This window comes from Mangifera indica, chromosome 3 (genome assembly GCF_011075055.1).
Source record: "Mangifera indica cultivar Alphonso chromosome 3, CATAS_Mindica_2.1, whole genome shotgun sequence".
Lineage (NCBI taxonomy): Eukaryota > Viridiplantae > Streptophyta > Magnoliopsida > Sapindales > Anacardiaceae > Mangifera > Mangifera indica.
Window position 1 is genome coordinate 20,052,660 of NC_058139.1, and position 19,660 is coordinate 20,072,319.

The window sequence follows — 19,660 nt, forward strand, 5'->3', positions numbered from 1 at the left end:
GCAAAGTATAAATTGGAAAAGTTCGTTGACATGCAAAATTATGGTCAACCCCCCGAATTCGTGCGGTTGACAAGCGAATTCATGTGGTGGGGGCAAAATGAACTTTTCCAAAGTTATCAGGGGTAGAATGCGATTATATAAAATTTTAGGTTTTTTTTTATATTTTCCATATGAGGTGCAAATTGAAATTTATCCATCTTAAGGATTTTTGACATGCATAATTCGAATTTGATATCTGGTTTTTTAAATAAGGCTTCTATGTATAGAATTGAATAATTTATAATAAAATTGATATAAATTTAATATAATCGTAATTTAATTTTGAAATAGGGAGCTACACAAAAAAGGAAAAGGGATGAAGGCAAGGATAAAGGCAAGGATGAAATGTGATTTCCTTCCGAGAAACACTATGGATATAGAGATGTGGGAGCCGTGATAAAAAAATTATTAACAGAGAGGCAATTACAAATTTTTCGACGTACCTGTTTCAGACACTTCCTAGACTTGAAGGATAGTCGATTTAGTAGGGTTCTAATATATTCTTTCATCCTTCGAGTGGTAAATAAGGTGACCTCGCGAGAAGAGTTATGGTTTCGAGTTAATGATGTGGATGTCAGATTCAATCCATATGAGTTTGCTATTATGACAGACCTTCGATTTAGTCATATGGTAGATATTGACATCTATATTCCATCGAAGGCCATAGATCGGATCCTCCAGACATATTTTCATGGGTATAAGTTAGTTACATATGCTGATCTGAGCCGTGTTTTCCAGCAGAGACTGTGGGGGGAGGACGACACTGATGTAGTGAAATTAGCCATTTAGATTAATCCTACAATAAAATATATAATCAACATAAATAATATGACTGAAAATACTATTTACAAATGTCTATTGCACAATTATACTTTTTCCATAATTCAATTATATATTGTGCTATTTAAAATTTTAATTAATGTTATACTAATTTGTGGAAATATCACTTTACCTTTACATTGTCTAATATCATGTTTTCCTAAATATTATCTAACATATCTCTAACACCTTTCATTGTAAAATATCATTTTACCTTCTAATATTGTCTATTCAAAACTATCCTCTAACACCCTTTATTAACAAATATCATTTTATCCTATACTACTATAATATTTACAACATAGTCTATCTAATTTTTATTATTTTACTTATTACACACAACTATAATTTATTATATAAAATATCACATATAATTGCATTATTAATAAAATAATAATGATTGAAGTAATAGCAGAGATAAATACCTCGAAATGACGAACTTTTCTCTTCTCGCCCGAAATCCTGAACACGAACTTCTTTTCTCTTTTCAGAAATCTCTCTCAGATATGTTAAAAATGAAGGAAGATATGTGGTTTATATAGAAATAAAGGAAGGATAGTTTTGGTATTATTTTAGGGCATTTTTGTTTAAATGCCTTAAATTAAGGGTATTTTGGTTTAAACCCCAACATTAGGGGTAAATTTGTTTATTATCCTTAAAAAAATAATAATTTAATTAAGAAGGGTAGTTTTGATATTTAAGGGGATATTTGAAGTATTTTCGTTTAAATACTTTAATATAAGGGGTATTTTTGCTTTAACCCAAAATTTGGGGTAAATTTTATATTGCTCCAAAAAAAAGGGTAATTATTTTAATTTCCCTAAATCTTTTCTTGATCATGTAAACAAGAATTACTGTAAATAACATAAGCAATGGCTAAAACAACACTCAAGCAAAGTACTTCAGAACAAAAATAACAATATTCGAAACAAATAAGCTCTGATACCACTTGTTAATATTTTAGGATTACCAAATGCAAATATTAATCAAGATTCTAGTAAAAGAATGTTCAAAAATCTCTCAATAATAGCAAAATAAGCAAACAACAACATATATTTGGTTCAGGTTTCAAAATCAAAATCCTACATCCAAGGTAGAAGAATCCTCTAACAAATCCGCTAATAATCGGAACAAGATATACAACTTACAGAGCTGATAATGACCGATCTAAATATACAAACACTAATCTACTCTAAACCCAAGCACCACAGTGACTGCTATAGACAAACTCAAAGATTAGATCGCTAGATCAAGAGAAAGAAGTGGATTTTAGTGTTTACAAGAAACCCTACCAGAACAAATTTTTTAGAGAGAAATGGAGAATAGTAAAATGCAACTTTAATACGTTTTTAATCCACCGACTAACCTGGGGTATAAGAAATATGGCCTGCACAAAGACTATTTTGCCCTCCCCGTGCAAAAGACAGAACAGCCTCAAATTCCCTCTAATTTACAATATTGCCCTTATTTAGTTGAACTCATCGAATTTACACAATCGGCATGGTATGAGCATAGAGACTTCTTCAATCATACGCCACCAGTAACTAAAATGCCAAGAATTGTCTTATATTCAATTGGTGCAACAGCTAATCCTTCACTCGATAATTGGTAGTTTTGTACTTAAATGAATTAAAAACTAATATCAATTTCACAATTAATTAAACCGAACAAAACCAAGCATCTTTACATTTTTGTGCGCCATTTGAATGGCAACTCTATATAAAGGACAATCAACAAGTTTGTGAGCTCATAAAATCATCCCCAACCAGTCAAGAACTCAAAAACACTATGGAGGTCGAATCTGCTCTTCACACATGCAAAGTTCACCAATCTCGTGCCACAACCAGCAGGCTTCATATTTTCTTCCACTTGGCAGCCATATCCTTCTTGCTTTACTATCGCCTTACAAATCTTTTCCACCAAAATAACCCACTACTGTCCTTTGCATGGGCTCTCATCACTGTCTCCGAGTTCATCCTCGCTTTCATTTGGACCCTCACTCAAGCTTTTCGTTGGCTCCCAGTGTCTCGGACGGTGTCCGTCGAAAAAATTCCCAGTGATGTTAGACTACCAGGAATTGATGTGTTTGTATGCACGGCTGACCCCCAAAAGGAGCCGGCTGTGGAGGTGATGAACACTGTTATATCGGCCTTGGCACTTGATTATCCAACGGAGAAATTGTCTGTGTATCTTTCGGATGATGGGGGTTCTTATGTAAGCTTGTATGCTATAAAAGAAGCATTTGAATTTGCTAAGAGTTGGGTTCCCTTTTGCAAGGAATATGGAATCAAAACTAGGTGTCCTGAGGCTTATTTCTCGATGCTAGCTGATGATGAGAGGCTTTTTTGGAGTGATGAATTCAAGGTCCAGGAGGAGGAGATTAAGGTTGGTCTAGTAGAAATATTGTTATTAATTACTACTATAATCTTCACAAACATCAATACTTCAATAAGCTGATATTATAATATGTATATATATCATCTTTACAGACAAAATATGAAAATTTCAAGAGCAATGTGGAGAAAGTAGGTGAAAAATACGAAAACAATTGCGTGTCGATGGATCGACCCCCTTATGTTGAGGTATGCTGCTAAAAATTAGTTTAAGCAATGTTATTCATACTCAATTAAGTACTCAGATAATGTATCATCATATAATTGAGTACTATATGATGATATATAATCTAAATACTTAATTTGATATATAAAATTAAGTGCACATAATTTTATTATTTCATAAAGATTTTATATATATATATACACACACACCTTATTTCTAATCAACATTCTTTTGTATTTATACACTTAAATAACTACTTTAAAGATTAGTATGATTAAGGATACATCTAAATTGAGTTAATTCAGACTTAGTGTGGTGTTTGATTAGAATGACTCTAAACTTAAGCTAGGGTAGCCTCAGCTCAAATTCGAGTTAAGTTGGGTCGATTTTGTTGTGTTGTCAAAAAGTTGCTGACAAATTCATCTTCTTAGACGATTTTTCATTGACAATGGTGGTGGATCCATCTTCTTCTTCTACTTCTTTAGTGACCTATATGCTTCTTCTTTGGTGGCTTTTTGACAACTCATCTGCAAACTCGTTATTAGTTTGAGTAAGCTCTAACTCAATTTAGAGTCTCTAGATTTGAGTCAATTTTAAATCCACCGTTGTTTGAATTTGACTCAGCTCAAATCTATCCCAAATATGATATCTTGACTCAATAAAAAATCACTACAATAATATATCATTATCAGCTATTCTATTTAATTTTTCATATCAAATCAGTCAATTTCAACAAGCCCTTGTTATGGTGGAGCTTCAATGGAGAATAAATAAAAAAAATTCTTGTGGATAAAGCTCTTCAAGTTAAAGGGTTATCTTTAACTGTGTACATGGCTGTTTTATTGTAGATAATACATGACAAAAGAAACGATAATTTCGAGTCCAAAGATGAAGAAACCAAGATGCCTCGCCTTGTCTACGTCTCACGTGAAAGAAGACCATCCTTTCCTCATCGTTTCAAAGCTGGAGCTCTCAACACCCTTGTAAGTACCTACATTGGATATTCACATTGATGCACCAAACTCAAGTGAAATTTGCAGTATTTAATGAATCATGTTATTGCAGCTCCGAGTTTCCGGGATAATCAGCAATGCTCCCTACATTTTGGTTCTGGACTGTGACATGGTCTGTAATGACCCAAACTCTGCAAAACAAGCAATGTGCTTTCATCTTGATCCCCAGATGTCGCACTCTCTGGCTTTTGTTCAATACCCCCAAGTTTTCTACAATGTCAGCAAGAATGACATCTACGATGGGCAATCTAGGTCAGCTTACAAGGTACTTGAAACAATTCCTATTCCTTGCATTCTAATGAATTAAGTTATTAATGGTAAAAGGTCTGTCGATTTTAAGTTTTGATCCACTTGATTCAGACGAAATGGCAAGGTATGGATGGTCTAAGAGGACCATTACTGTCAGGCACTGGCTTTTACATGAAGAGAAATGCATTATTCGGAAGTCCAAATCAAGAGGGTAGAAAATCTTGAACCTGAACTATCTGGGTATATTAGATCTTATATGGAGTTATATGTTGTTCACAAGCTTTATTTCTGGTGTGTCAGATAAGTTTCTTGCTGAGCCTGAAAAGAACTTTGGTACTTCCAACAAGCTCATAGATTCACTGAGGCCTAACAAAGAACAAGATGTCACTAGGCAAGAAGATTCATCAGAATCTACAGTGGAAGAGGCCAAGCGTTTGGCCTCTTGTTCGTATGAACAAAACACACAATGGGGCAAAGAGGCAAGTGATCTATTTCTACTCATCACTTATCCTTCCTGAAGTTTGGTTTTGATACCAAATAAATGAAGCTTAAAGCTCTGAATACTTAATACAGGTTGGGTTCTCGTATGATTGCTTGTTGGAGAGTACATTCACAGGATATCTATTGCACTGCAAAGGATGGAAGTCGGTCTATCTTTATCCAGAAAGGCCATGTTTCTTGGGCTGCACAACCATTGACATGAAGGATGCAATGGTACAGCTCATGAAGTGGAGTTCAGAATTGATCAAAGTAGCTCTCTCCAAATTCAGTCCTCTCACTTATGGGATGTCAAGAATGTCCTTTTTACAGAGTATGTGCTATGGATACTTCACATTCCAGCCCCTTCTTTCTGTGGCTCTTCTCTTGTATGGCATAGTTCCCCAATTATGCCTCTTGACTGGCACTACCTTGTACCCCAAGGTAAACTATCAGAAAATTCTGTTTTCCCTTTTAAATTTTGTTATTTCATCTTATGCATTCGAGTTGCAACTAATTGCTCTTGTTGACTGCAATATCAGGTTTCAAGTCCATGGTTTGCAGCGTTTTTGACTCTGTATTTCTCCTCCCTTTGTCATCATGTATATGATGTCCTCTCAACCGGTGGCACACTTAGAACTGTTTGGAATGAACAAAGAATTTGGATAATTAAATCAGTTTCTGGAAGCCTATTTGGGTGCTTAGACATGGTGATGAAGCGGATTGGCGTAAAGAAAGCAAATCCAAGATTAACTAACAAGGCTGTGGACAAAGAGAGGCTTGAGAAATATGAAAAGGGTGTATTCGATTTCGAGGGAGCCAAAATGTTTACAGCTCCGTTGGCAATCTTGGCATGGCTAAACATAGTTTGCTTCTTCGGTGGGGTGATTAGAGTGAGCCTTCAAAATAATATTGACCAGATGTTTGGGCAGCTCTTCCTCTCCTCTATAAATTTGATCCTCAGTTTACCAATACTAGGAGGGATGATTGCAGGAAAGAACAAATAAGAAGCAACCAGTTCTTCGTTCTTGAATAACTTTGAAAATATGTTTCAAGTACTAGAAGAAATTGCTTCAAGTAATAAAATCTTGTTGATTGATTATGATTTGTATTACTTTCTAATTTTAAATAAAATTTTTCAGTACCGTTTAGAGGGAAAGACCATCTACCCAATTCACCAATCTTCACTATTTTCTCTGCTCAAAGAAGAACAGCCCTCCAATGTTTTTAAAACCAGAGCGGTAGTCTAATAGGTTATTTCAATAATATATGATTCAATTAATTCAACCGGATAGTTTTTATTTAAATAACTATAATTGAATGAATGATTATAAAAAGTTAAATTAACAGTTTATAACATTATACCATTATTCTATTTATTAATATAAATAGAATAATGGTTTTAATATTAAATATTAAATTTAAAATTTTTTAAATAGTAATACTAAATAAAATAATATGTAAATTGTAAGTTAGATGAAATCGGATTTCTTTAAAAAAATTTTCTCGTTAACCTGTTTTTTTTTTTTTTTTTAGGTTTGACTGACTTTTCAATTGATTCACAATTAAATACAAACTTGACTAGATTAAGAACTAGTTTCTGATTGAACCAGCTAATCCAATCCGGTTTTGATAACTCTGCAACCTTCCAATCCTTCTATATTCTCACTTTCTCAGACGCTCTACTTTGTAAAACAGGTTTTTTGTCTATATAGTATTTTGTTTCGTTTTTTATTTTTTTTTTCGCAATTGCTCTATAAGGTTCTATAGGGTGGGGGTTCTCCTTTTTTCATGAGGCCCTGCTTGTCTTCTTTCCGTTTGTGACAGTAAATTGCTGATTTAGGTGTCAATTTGCAGCTATATTTAATAGGCCAAAACGCTTGTTATCACCCAAGGTATAGTGAATTCCTCTTCCCACCCACCAATTTTCAAAAACCCAAACACCCACCTATGATTTGGAAAACTATCACCTGCCCTCCAAAATTAAGATAAGTTAAGGGCAAAATCATCATTTAACAATAATATTTAACATTTATATCATTTTACCCCATTAATTTGAAAAACTAACAATTTCATCCAAAATTAAGTTTTGAAAAGTGATATTTTCCCCCTACCTAGGATTTCCAATTTCACCAGCAAATTTCCAGCCAACAATGGTCGATCTCTCTCCCTCTCGATGTCGTCACTCCCTCTAGTGCTTAATATTGGACTGACAACGTTTGAATTTGATGAAATCCAGACGAAGAGTTGAAACTCTTCGTTTTTGGGTCTTCATCATCTAGACGAAGTCGGCCTCGTCTGGACGACGATCCAGATGAGGAGATTGGTCTCTTCTGAATTGTCATCATTATCCAGACGAAGTCAACTTTGTTTGGATGACAAAAATTCATACAAAGAGTTTTGACTTTTCGTCTAGATTGTCATCACTGTCATCATTGTCCAAACTGTCATCACTGTCATCATCGACCATCATTGGTTGGAAATTCGCTGGTAAAATTAGAAACCCTAGGTAGGGGGAAAATGTCACTTTTCAAAACTTAATTTTGGGTCAAATTGTTAGTTTTTCAAATTAAGAGGGTAAAATGATATAAATGTTAAATAGTATTGTTAAATGATGATTTTACCCTTAATGTTATCTTAATTTTGGAGGGTAGGTGTCAATTTTCCAAACTATGGGTAGGTGTTTGGGTTTTTGAAAATTGGTGGGTGGAAATAAGTATTCACTATACCTTGGGAGGGAATAAGTCTTTCGGCATATTTAATATACATATATATACATATACACATATATATACATATACACATATATATACATATATACATATATATACATATATATATATATATATATATATGTGTGTGTGTGTGTGTGTGTGTATGTGTGTGTGTGTGTTTAACTTTTCTTTCTACTTGGTTGCCAAGGGAAGCCTACTGTCTACATGAAAGACAACTTAGCCTTCATCATATGCAACTCTTGACTTGGCTTTCTGTCAAGAGTTGGTTCGTCAAGTATCTTATCACAACAAGACATTGTTGTCTTTCTATCTACATGAAAGACAACTCTTGACTTGGTTCCTCAAGTATCTTATCACAAGAAGGAAAAATTGTATTACTATCTACCACAATTATTATTAATATTTAATAAAATAATACTAACAGTCTCCTTTATTAGTTGAGAATTTGTCAAATTACCTTTTTCAACCTACTAATTTATAGTCAAAGTTGTCAAAATCTATCAATTTTACTCTCCTCTAATCATTTTCTATTTTTTTGAGACCAAAAATCCCATTTTCAACCAAATTTATTCTACTATTCTTTACCAAATCGATTTCTCTGTTTTTTTCGATTCTTATTGCTTGTTTTTTCGATTATTTTAATCAAATATTTTCTTAATTAGCTAATATTAATGTTAATTATTATAATAATTATTATTATCTAAATTAAATACTCTCTTAATTGATTAATATTAATATTTATTATTATAATAATTATGATTATCTAATAAAATCTTACCCTTGAATCATTCATATGGTTACAGAATTTGTTTTTTATTTATAAAAATTAAAAAAAAAAAAACTGGAAGAAAATGAAAGAAAACAACATTTAGCCTGCAGCACTGTTTCAGTCAACAGTGGTGGCTACGATCATTTTCAAGCATACTAGTCCATGTTCCAATTGTTTAAAAGGACTAGAATTTCTTGGCCTCTTGCTTAAACCAAAAAGATTTTATCAGTTAACAATGGAGAACTCTGATCTCCCTCTCCACCTTTGCCATGTTAACAAGTTTTCCATCATCTGCAACAGGTTACATGCACTTGTGCATACCATAGCTATAGCTTTCTTAATCTACTATAGAGTTTCTTCTCTTTTTCAAGAAACGAGAGACATACCATTTTTACCATGGGTTCTAGTCTTTGCTTCTGAGCTACTTCTAACCTTTATATGGCTCATTGGGCGAGCGTACCTCTGGCATCCGGTTTCTCGAACTGTGTTTCCGGAAAGATTGCCGGAAGATGATAAACTTCCGGCCATTGATGTGTTTATATGCACAGTGGATCCAGTGAGGGAGCCTACTTTTGGTGTGATGAACACTGTGTTATCAGCTATGGCACTGGATTATCCACCGGAGAAGCTTCATGTTTATTTATCTGATGATAGTGGTTCTCCTGTAACTTTACATGGTATGAAGGAGGCCTACAGGTTTGCAAAATTGTGGCTTCCCTTTTGCAGGAAGTTCAAAATCAAAACAAGGTGCCCACAGGCATTTTTTTCTGCACCTCATGGTGATGAAATTAACATTGATCATAGTGAGTTTATGGCAGAGAAGAAGATCATCAAGGTTTGATGAAATTATTAACTCTCTTCTGTAATTCAAAGTACTTCAGGGGAATGTATATGTAGTTGATAGTTTATAAGTTGCAGGAAAAATATGAGATGTTTGAGGAAAGTGTGATGAGAGCTGGAGAAGATGGGGAATTTGGGGACAGCCGAAATCACCCTGCTGACATTGAGGTAAAAATTTTCTGTATCCTGCAACACAGAGCAGAGAACTAGAAGAAGCATAACTTAGATGTTAAATATTGTGGGATTTTCTAATTTCTACAGATAATAGAAGACATTTCGGGTGAGACTGTGCTAGAAGACCATGTTAATATGCCTCTTCTTGTTTATGTTTCTCGCGAGAAAAGGCCTGATCATTTTCACCATTTCAAAGCCGGAGCCCTCAATGCTCTTGTAAAATCTCCCTGCACCCACTTCAGGATAAGTGTTTATGTATGCATACAAATTATATTGCTTAAGTTGACACTCTTGTTTACAGCTTCGGGTGTCAGGCGTGATTAGCAATTCTCCACACATACTAGGCCTAGACTGTGACATGTACTGCAATGACCCAACTTCAGCTAGGCAAGCCATGTGTTTCCACCTTGACTCCAAAATTTCTCCTACATTAGCATATGTTCAGTTCCCCCAGAAGTTTTATAACATCAGTAGGAATGATATTTATGACAGTCAATTTAGATCAGCATATAAGGTAATTACAAAATCAAAACTTAGTCCAAAGCACAAAACATAGCTATAGATAAATTAATCTAACTTTGTGTTGTTTATGTACTCTGCACTGATCAAAGGTACTATGGCAAGGTATGGATGGGCTGAGAGGACCAGTCTTGTCTGGCACTGGCTATTACATTAAAAGGGAGTCATTCTATGGAAACTTTACCCAAAAAGGTATCTCTCAATGTTTGGCAGATTACTAATTATTCTAAAGATCGAATTTCGTGATTGGCTTAAGCTTTGATGTTAATAAACAGGTATTGACTTTGAGGAACTTAGAAATTCTCTTGGCTCCTCCAACATGTTCATCAAATCCATTCAAGAAAACTGCAAGCATAACAATGTCACTGATGGGAACTTGCCCAGTGCATTGCTGCAAGAGACAGCAGTTGTTGCCTCCTGCACCTATGAACATCATACAAAGTGGGGTGAAGAGGCAAGCTTTTTTATCATCACTAAGTGGATCAAATTTTAATTACTGTTAACCAAATTATTATGGCATTTCATAACAGTGGTTGCTTCTCTCCTGAACATCAGGTGGGTTTTCTATATCCAACTGTGGCTGAAGATTTCTTTACAGGGTACATTTTACACTGTAAAGGCTGGAAATCCACGTTTCTTAACCCAACCAGGCCACAATTTTTGGGCACTTCAGCCACAAATTTGAATGACTTATTGGTTCAAGGCACCAGATGGGGCACTGGCTTGATTGATGTTGCTATCTGCAGATTCTCTCCCTTGTTTTATGGACCATTAAAAATGTCCTTTCTTCAGAGTATGTGCTATGCAGAACTCTCATTATTCCCACTTTTATATTGCTTCCCTCTCTGGTGTTTTGCTACTATTCCCCAGTTGTATCTTCTCCACGGCATCCCCCTCTACCCTGATGTTTCAAGTCCATTTTTTAAGATATTTTCTGTCATTTTCGCGTCGGCCATCGCTAAACATCTGCAAGAGGTGTTTGCAACAGGAGGTTCAATCAAGACATGGAGAAATGAGCAGAGGATTTGGATGATAAAGTCTGTCACATGTCATACCTTTGGAACTTTGGATGCCATAATGAAATTGCTTGGCCTGAGAAAAGCCAGTTTTGTCCCAAGCAACAAAGTTATGGACAATGAACAAGTTACAAGATATGAAATGGGTCAAATTGACTTCCAAACATCAGCAATGTTTCTCATTCCAATGGCTTCTTTGATGATACTCAACATGGCAGCCTTGTTTGGAGGAGTTGCTAGAATTGTTGCAGTGGGCAACTGGGACAAGATGTTTGCACAAGTTGTGCTGTCAGCTTACATCTTCGTTGTAAATTTTGCAATTGTTGAAGGGATGCTAATAAGGAAGGACAAGGGACGAATTCCAGCATCAATCACTGTCGTCTCCATTTTGGTTTTCATTGTATTCTTGTTCTTGGGATCTCCCATTCTTATGTAGTAATTTTGTGGCATGTAGTGTACACCAACACTTAAATATTTTATGCAGTTTTATACAATTAATTAATCTTCTAGTCATCCTGAGGGGATATTAATTAAAATAGGTAAAAATTTTTCCGCTTATACCTTTTTAAGTAAACGTACAGTAGTTTTACTTTTATAAGCAAATTTTTTTGTAACTCCAAAAATACCCTCCCAGCCCTGTATACGTAGGCACTGGAAGAAAGGTTTGAGTGCGTGGGTGCGTGCAGAGTGCTTGCGGAGTGCGTGGTGCGCGCGGTGTACACAGTGTGTGTGCAGTGCGTGCACAGTGCACACACTGTGCATATATTTTTTTTATATATATATAATATTATATTATTATATATATTTATTATATTATAATATATAATAATATAATATATATTTAAAAATTATTATTATTATTATATTAAATATTATAATATTTAATATATATATATATGTATTTATTATATTATTTAATATATATATATACATACATACATACATATATATATATATATATATATATATATATATATATATATATATATATATATATATATATAAAAGAAAGGGTGCGCGCACTGCACGCGCACCCTCACACTTTGTTTATATATATTAATCAGGGTGCGCGCATTGCTCACGCACCGCACGCACTACGCACGCACCGTGCGCACCACACACGCACCGCACGCACTCCGCACGTACTCACGCATTCAAGTTTTCCTTCCAGCGCTTACGTATACAGGGCTGGAAGGGTATTTTTGGAGTTATAAAAGAATTTTCTTATAAAAATAAAACTATTATGCGTTTGCCTAAAAAGGTATAAGCGGGAAAAATTTTGCCTATTTTAATTATTATCCCCATCCTGAGTTTATGGGAGTACTTCGTAAAAACAACATTGATTCAAACCCGGTCTAGGCTGAATATTGTGACTGTTTGACTTAAATAAAAAATGATTTGATTTAAGTTTGGTATCAGTTTATCGAGTCAAAATTAATAATAATTCAAGTTTAATTTGAATAAAAAATTATTTGGTTTTGTTAAACTCAAGTTTAACTCAAATTAATGATTTAAATTTATGAGTTAGTTTTGTTTGAATTTATTATTTAAATCAATGGTTCGAGTTCATTACTCAGATTGATGGGTCTATTTCATAATTTATTGACAAAACAATATTGTTTTACTTAAATAATGGGCAATACCATTTATTCAAACTATAAATTCAAATCGAATCAAACTATAAATTTGAACTATTAATTCAAACTATGAATTTAAATCAAAATAAGTCATGAATTTGAATAACATATTTGAATTATAAATTCGACTTAAATTCAAACTAAACTAAACTGAATATCTCTTAACTCTTAAATTTGAATTAAGTAAATTTGAGTCAAATCAAATTAACTTATAAAATCAAATCGATACTATTCAAATTAAGCTTAACATATCAATAGTCAAAAGTACGAAGCATGTGTCATTTAAAGCTGTAACGAATTTGAATTGAGATAAGTTTCAACAGGTAATTTAAGAGATAAAGTACTTAAAATCGATTTGAGGCTCGTTAATATCATATCAAAATTAATTTATTAAAATAATGATGAATAATTATGAGGCCATTGCTCGGACTGGTTGATTCAACCCAAAAATACAGCTTAATTTGAATAAAATTCCCCGTGACACTGGAAAAATTAAAAGTGGGACTGGAGGTTGGAGCCCAAGAAAACAAGACACAAGGGGATTAGAAGTCAAAACAGACCGACCTAATCTCCCGCAGTGCCGGCTCGGACCTATTAGGAGCTCGCACATGTAAATCTGTGCAGGATAATCTTTGAAAAGGCCAAATCACTATGGCCCACCCAAAGTTTGATACAATTTCAAATTCTTATATTTTAAATTTAAAAAAATAATATTCATCCACTTATTAACGTTAAAAAAATTTTATATTATTTTATTTAAATAATATAATAAATATGTAATTAACCATATTTATCTTTTAAAGTAAAAAATATTATAATAATATTCAATTAAACTAAATTGTAAATAATATTATGAAAATATAAATATTAATTTTTTAAAATTTATTAAAAGTAAATAAATACTTTCTCTTATTTTATTTAAAAATTTATATATTTAATATAATATTAAAATTTACAAAAATTTTAAATAGCTTTAATTCTTGAAACACCTTTTGAAAAATATTATTAATCTCTAATATTTTAAAAAATTATAATTCATTTCTTAAACATATGATTATATATGTAATTAAAACTTTATCTATAATTGTATTAATAAATTTTTTATTATTTTAATTAAAACTGATGTAAATTTGAATTAAAAAACTATTTAATAAAGTTTTGAAATAAAATGATATTTAGTTGGGAATTATTTTAAAACAATTACAGGCTTTCATATGTTGTCTATTGCTGAATGACGACTCATGCCTTCTACTTTAGCAACTATTCTTATAACACTTGCAAAATAATTTTTATTTTCGGAAGCGTTTCGTTTAAATAATATTTTATTATTAAAATAAAAGATTATTTTAAAAATAAATTACTTAGAAAATTATTAAGTATAAATGATCACTATATTTAATAAAATTTAATAGATATAAATAATTATTGTATTTGATAAAAGATAATAAAAGAATATTAATAAATTATTATACTTAAATATCCTTAAATATAATTATTTTTAAATTATTTATTATATTAATAAAAAATTAAATTTATTTTTATCTCAAAAAATGAATAAATAATAATATAATTATAATAAAATCAAGATTACTTTGATAATATTTTATTACTTAAGGTAAAGATGATAATCAGATTACCATCTATATTACCTGTCACGTTAGTATTGGTAATAGAAGATTATCATAATATTTTATTACTAACAAACCAAATAAATAATATAAATAATAAAAAATAATTTTTAAATTAATTTTTAAATCTCTGAACTCAAACGACCTCTTCAGACCCTTCTCTTATCCAAAAAAAAAAAAAGTGGTGGTGACTTCAATTATTATTACCTAAATTTGCACACAAGTTAAGGAAACCCCAAATGAATAAAACAAGGCCAAAAGACTTAATCCCAACCAAAGAAAAAGTTTCACAAGTTAAATTTAAAAAATTTAAATATATATTATTATGTAAAAATTTATTATTAAAATTAAAAATAAAAATATTATTCAATTAAAAATATTTTTAAAAATTAAAATTTTATTTATATTTTTTAAGTTTAAAATTTAATATTTTTTAATCTAAAATTTGAATAATAATTATTTTTTTCTTTAGAGTTTTAAAATTGTTTTTAAATTTTATCATCCCTAAGGGGTTGTTTGATTTCAGAGATTTAAAGATTAATTCGAAAATCTATTTTTTATTATTTACATAATTTTGTTTAGTTTATTAATAATAAAATACTACGGTAATCTTTTACTATCAATATTGACGTGACAAGTAATATAGGTGGTATCATGATTATCGTCTTCGCTTTAGGTATTAAAAAATTATCAAAATAATCTTGATTTTATTATAATTATATTATTATTTATTAATTTTTTGAGACAAAAATAAATTTATTTTTAATTAATATAATAAATAATTTAAAAATATTTAAAAATAATTATATTCAAAAGTATTTACGTAAAATAATTTTATCAAACATAAATAATTTAAACTCAATAATCTTTTAAATAATTTATCTTTAAAATAATTTTTTTATTTTAATAATAAAATATTAATCAAATCAAACCCCCCCTAATAGTTTTTATCTTTGTTTTCTTTTTCCTTTTCTCTATCCCAACCACTCACCTAAATTAATTTTGTCTTAAACAAAAATAAAATAATCTTTATCAAAAACTAAGATCAAATATTTCCGTCTCAAACTAAAGTAAAATATCTTCATCAATAAAGATGATGAAACACAAACATAAAATATTTTCTTTAGGGACGATGTTCGATGCCAACTTGTTCTCGCCTTCCCAACAATGACTTTGTTTTTGTCTTCATCTCCGGAAGATGGAGGGAGAGAGACTAGGTGAGAGGGAAGCTGGCAGGGAAAGAGAATGAAGAACACGATGATTTGGGCCATAAAAGAATTGTTTGTTGGGCAGTGGGGAGGAGCATAATCTGAGCGTAGTCATTCACTTAGCTCTGCCTGCAGTTCATTCTGATTAATGGAGTCTCTTCCTCTTCATCTCTGCACACCTCAGAAACTATCCACCATAATCAATCGTTTGTATACTGTCCTCCATTCCATCGCTTTAACTTCACTTATTTACTACAGACTTTCTTCTTTCTATCAACCACACCACTCTCATCAACCCACCTTCTAGTCTTTGCCTCCGAGTTGTTACTCTCTCTTCTTTGGCTCCTTCACCAAGCTTTTACATGGCGACCTGTTCATCGCACAGTGTTCCCCGAAAGATTGCAGCAAGACGAGGAACTACCAGCTTTGGATGTGTTTATTTGCACTGCAGACCCCATCAAGGAGCCGCCTTTTGATGTAATGAACACTGTTTTATCGGCTATGGCCCTTGATTATCCCCCGGAGAAGCTTCATGTGTATCTTTCGGATGATGGAGCTTCTTCTTTAACTTTGCTTGCTTTGAAAGAGGCTTGTGTATTTGCTAGGTCGTGGCTTCCATTTTGTAGTCGGTTTGGAATAAAGACTAGGTGTCCCAAGTTGTATTTTTCTTGTGGGCATGATGATCATGGTGTCACTCAGAGTGTGGAATATGAGGAAGAAAAAGAGAAAGTCAAGGTTTAATTTTAACATGTTTGGTTCTGTAGTGTTGTTTCTTCAAGACCATTTAAAAATTTATCTTGTTTTATACGTTTTTAGTTTATAAATGCTGTGCATCATGTGCCCAATTTAACACTACTGCAGATGAAGTATGAGCTGTTTAAAGAGCGCCTTCACAGAGAAGAAGAAACTGCAGTGATCAAAGAAGCAGGCAGTCTCAAGGCTAAAATCCGTCCTCCTATGGTTGAGGTATGTGCAGTAACCATAGAAAAGAGCCTTTTAACTCATCAAAAATCTTTTTTTTTGCTAAATGGGTAAAGGTTTCATGTGTTGTGTTAGTACTTACATTACCTAATTATTTCAATTCCAAAACTATGAAATTGTTTGAAATCTTTCGTTCTTCAGGTGGTACATGGTAGGTCAGATGATATGGCGGGTACTCACCAAGCTCGGATGCCTCTTCTTGTTTATGTTTCTCGTGAGAAAAGGCCACCTTATCCACACCATTCCAAAGCTGGAGCACTTAATGTTCTTGTATGTAACCTGTCTCTCTTGTTTCATTTTTTTCTTCATTTTCCCTTATGAAGTTGAATTAAACAGTTGCACATTTGTTTCAGCTTCGGGTTTCCAGCATTCTTAGCAACTCCTCTTTCATACTGATACTAGATTGTGACATGTACTGCAATGACTCAACATCTACCAGGCAAGCTATGTGTTTCCACCTTGATCCAAAAATCTCTCCCTCCCTGGCTTATGTTCAATTCCCTCAGAAATTCCACAATATTAGTAAGACTGACATCTATGATAGCCAGATCAGAATTACATTCATGGTACGTTAACAATGAAAGTGACATTGTATACTAATTTGTCCATGAATGTAGATGCATCACATCAGGGTTCCCAGAACTATGAATTTTGATGTGGTTTGTAGTCATTTTGCTGAACCTTTCATGTTTTGATGTTGTTTCAGACAAGGTGGCCGGGTGTTGATGGAATTCAGGGACCGATGTTGTCTGGAACTGGCTATTACATCAAGAGAGAAGCATTATATGGAAAATTTTTGCAGAAAGGTATACACGTTATCCTAATCAACTAAAATTTTGTTCAGAGTACTTAAAATGGAACTAGCATTCAAAATTGCTTGTGATCCAAATGCTAATGGAGATTATTTGGATCAGTAATGACATGCTGCAAGCTTTATGTGCCATTTAAACCACTTTACCATTATTTATGATGCATACTGCCTTCTTGTGTCATCAGAGCGTAAAGTCCCAAGTTTTTTCTTATAAAGTTGGTGGCTAACAAAACAATAAATGAAAACGATGTTGCAAATAAGTAGTCAATCAAGATTTGAGAATAAAATAATACCCCTGTTTTTGATATGACCGCTATTAATCATTCATCTGATTCATCTTGGTACAAATGATAGAATTGGAAAATGTTGTCTTTGTCTTGGTTGTGAAATTAAACACATAGCGGTCCTTCAAATGAATTCATCTTGGTACAACTTATATGACCTACAAGTTGCTTCATTTTGATTCAGATCTATCTGCTCTCAAACAAGCTTTTGGTCCTTCAAATGAATTCATCATGTCACTTAAGAATAACAAACAGCATAACATCATGTGTAGCGGTACCTCATCGAGCATACTACAAGAAGAAGCCCAATTTTTAGCCTCTTGCACCTATGAAAAAGAGACTCAATGGGGTAAACAGGCAAGCAATCTCTGACAAACATCAGCTTCCAATTTGGTATACATATAGATGTCTTCTCATGTCATTAAGTCACCTTTCTTTTTGGCTTGAAACCAGATAGGATTCTTGTACCACTCTATGCTAGAAGATTACTTAACTGGATTCATCCTGCATTGCAATGGGTGGAATTCTGTCTTCTGTAATCCATCACGGCCAGCATTTTTAGGCACTGCAACCACAAAATTGGATGACGCATTGGTTCAAGGTACAAGGTGGAACTGTGGTTTACTTGAAGTTACCTTCTCAAAGTTCTGCCCACCTGTTTATGGGCTATCAAGAATGTCTGTGCTTCAAACCATGTGTTATGCCTACTACTCACTTCAGCCCCTCTATTCATTGCCCTTGTGGTGTTTGGCTACTGTTCCTCAGCTATGTCTCTTAAATGGCATTCCAGTTTACCCCAAGGTAACTATGTTCATCCTGATAGTTATAGTCATTTTGAAGCCTACTATAATCTCAACTAAGGTGAATACAAATAATAAATAGAGGCTAATGGTTGGCCCCATTCACAGCCGAATCTGTGAAATTTCCCCATTTTGAGTGGCAAATTTCAATTATTTCTTCATATGCAAACTTCCAGCTGCATCTGATGTTCCTTTTTGTCTGCAGGCTTCAAGTCCATGTTTTATGATTTTTTCGTCTGTCTTTATATTCTCCCAACTAAACACTTTAGCTGAGGTTCTGGTCAAAGGAGGTTCAGTCCTGACGTGGTGGAATGAACAACGGATGTGGATGATAAAATCAGTCACTGCTTATTCCTATGGAACTCTAGATGCTATCTTGAAGTGTTTTGGCATGAGACAACCAACTTTCTTACCGACCAATAAAGTCTGTGATAGTGAAGAAGTTACTCTATACCAAACGGGTAAATTCAACTTCCAAACCTCAACCAACTTTCTTGCTCCATTAGTTTCTTTGGTCATATTGAACATGATCGCTTTTGCCGGAGGATTTGCCAGAACGATAATTTTAGGGAGTTGGAATGAGATGATTGGACAAGTTTTCCTCTCATTTTACATCTTATGGGTAAATTACCCTATAATTGAAGGGATGACATTGAGGAAGGATAAAGGGCGAGTTCCTTCTTCTGTTGGCCTCGCATCTCTGGCTCTCTCCATTGTTTTCGTGTGCTTGGGTTCCGTTGTTCTCAGGTTTCAAGCTTGAATTCAGGGCATCCATACCTGTGATACTAATTAATACAGACAGATTCATTATCTGTAGCACTGAATTTGCATTTCGCACCAAATCTCCATTAACCTTAGCAGTAGGGCTTTTTGACTAATAGTCTTGTTCAGGTGTCCTGTTTCATTACTTAGGATTGAATTGAAACACTCTATTACTTAAGAGATTGCGAGAAAAAGTTGCATGATTATGTTCTTTAGCTTATCTCTTCTTTCATCATTCCTACATGCTGTGCTTGGAAATAAAACATGATTGATATCATGTCACAAAATAAAATTACAATCGGGCAAGACGGTTACAGTGCCTTTTATAGCTTCACGGGTT

General features: G+C 33.2%; 2 protein-coding genes and 1 pseudogene across 2 annotated transcripts; all 3 read left to right on the forward strand.

The window, feature by feature from the left end:
* Positions 1–2,646: 2,646 nt before the first annotated feature.
* LOC123211623 (cellulose synthase-like protein G2) lies at positions 2,647–6,163 on the forward strand. Its single transcript, XM_044630418.1, has 8 exons — positions 2,647–3,243; positions 3,348–3,440; positions 4,266–4,400; positions 4,483–4,695; positions 4,791–4,890; positions 4,980–5,158; positions 5,253–5,600; positions 5,699–6,163. The coding sequence occupies exons 1-8, from the start codon at positions 2,647–2,649 to the stop codon at positions 6,161–6,163; spliced, it is 2,130 nt and encodes a 709-aa protein (XP_044486353.1).
* Positions 6,164–8,860: 2,697 nt separating this feature from the next.
* Positions 8,861–11,720, forward strand: LOC123210387 (cellulose synthase-like protein G2). The gene is made up of 7 exons (XM_044628713.1): positions 8,861–9,495; positions 9,579–9,668; positions 9,762–9,890; positions 9,976–10,188; positions 10,286–10,385; positions 10,469–10,647; positions 10,749–11,720. The coding sequence occupies exons 1-7, from the start codon at positions 8,896–8,898 to the stop codon at positions 11,643–11,645; spliced, it is 2,208 nt and encodes a 735-aa protein (XP_044484648.1). The 5' UTR covers positions 8,861–8,895; the 3' UTR covers positions 11,646–11,720.
* A 3,764-nt stretch (positions 11,721–15,484) lies between these two features.
* LOC123210728 lies at positions 15,485–19,535 on the forward strand (annotated as a pseudogene).
* Positions 19,536–19,660: the final 125 nt, after the last annotated feature.

Excerpts from the sequence above, each read along its gene's own strand:
- LOC123211623 (XM_044630418.1), top strand. The coding sequence starts at position 2,647 with ATGGAGGTCGAATCTGCTCTTCACACATGCAAAGTTCACCAATCTCGT. Across the intron at positions 4,891-4,979 it reads CGGAAGTCCAAATCAAGAGG|ATAAGTTTCTTGCTGAGCCT; the intron begins GTAGAAAATCTT and ends CTGGTGTGTCAG. Across the intron at positions 5,601-5,698 it reads GCACTACCTTGTACCCCAAG|GTTTCAAGTCCATGGTTTGC; the intron begins GTAAACTATCAG and ends CTGCAATATCAG.
- LOC123210387 (XM_044628713.1), top strand. The coding sequence starts at position 8,896 with ATGGAGAACTCTGATCTCCCTCTCCACCTTTGCCATGTTAACAAGTTT. Across the intron at positions 9,496-9,578 it reads CAGAGAAGAAGATCATCAAG|GAAAAATATGAGATGTTTGA; the intron begins GTTTGATGAAAT and ends TATAAGTTGCAG. Across the intron at positions 9,669-9,761 it reads ATCACCCTGCTGACATTGAG|ATAATAGAAGACATTTCGGG; the intron begins GTAAAAATTTTC and ends TAATTTCTACAG.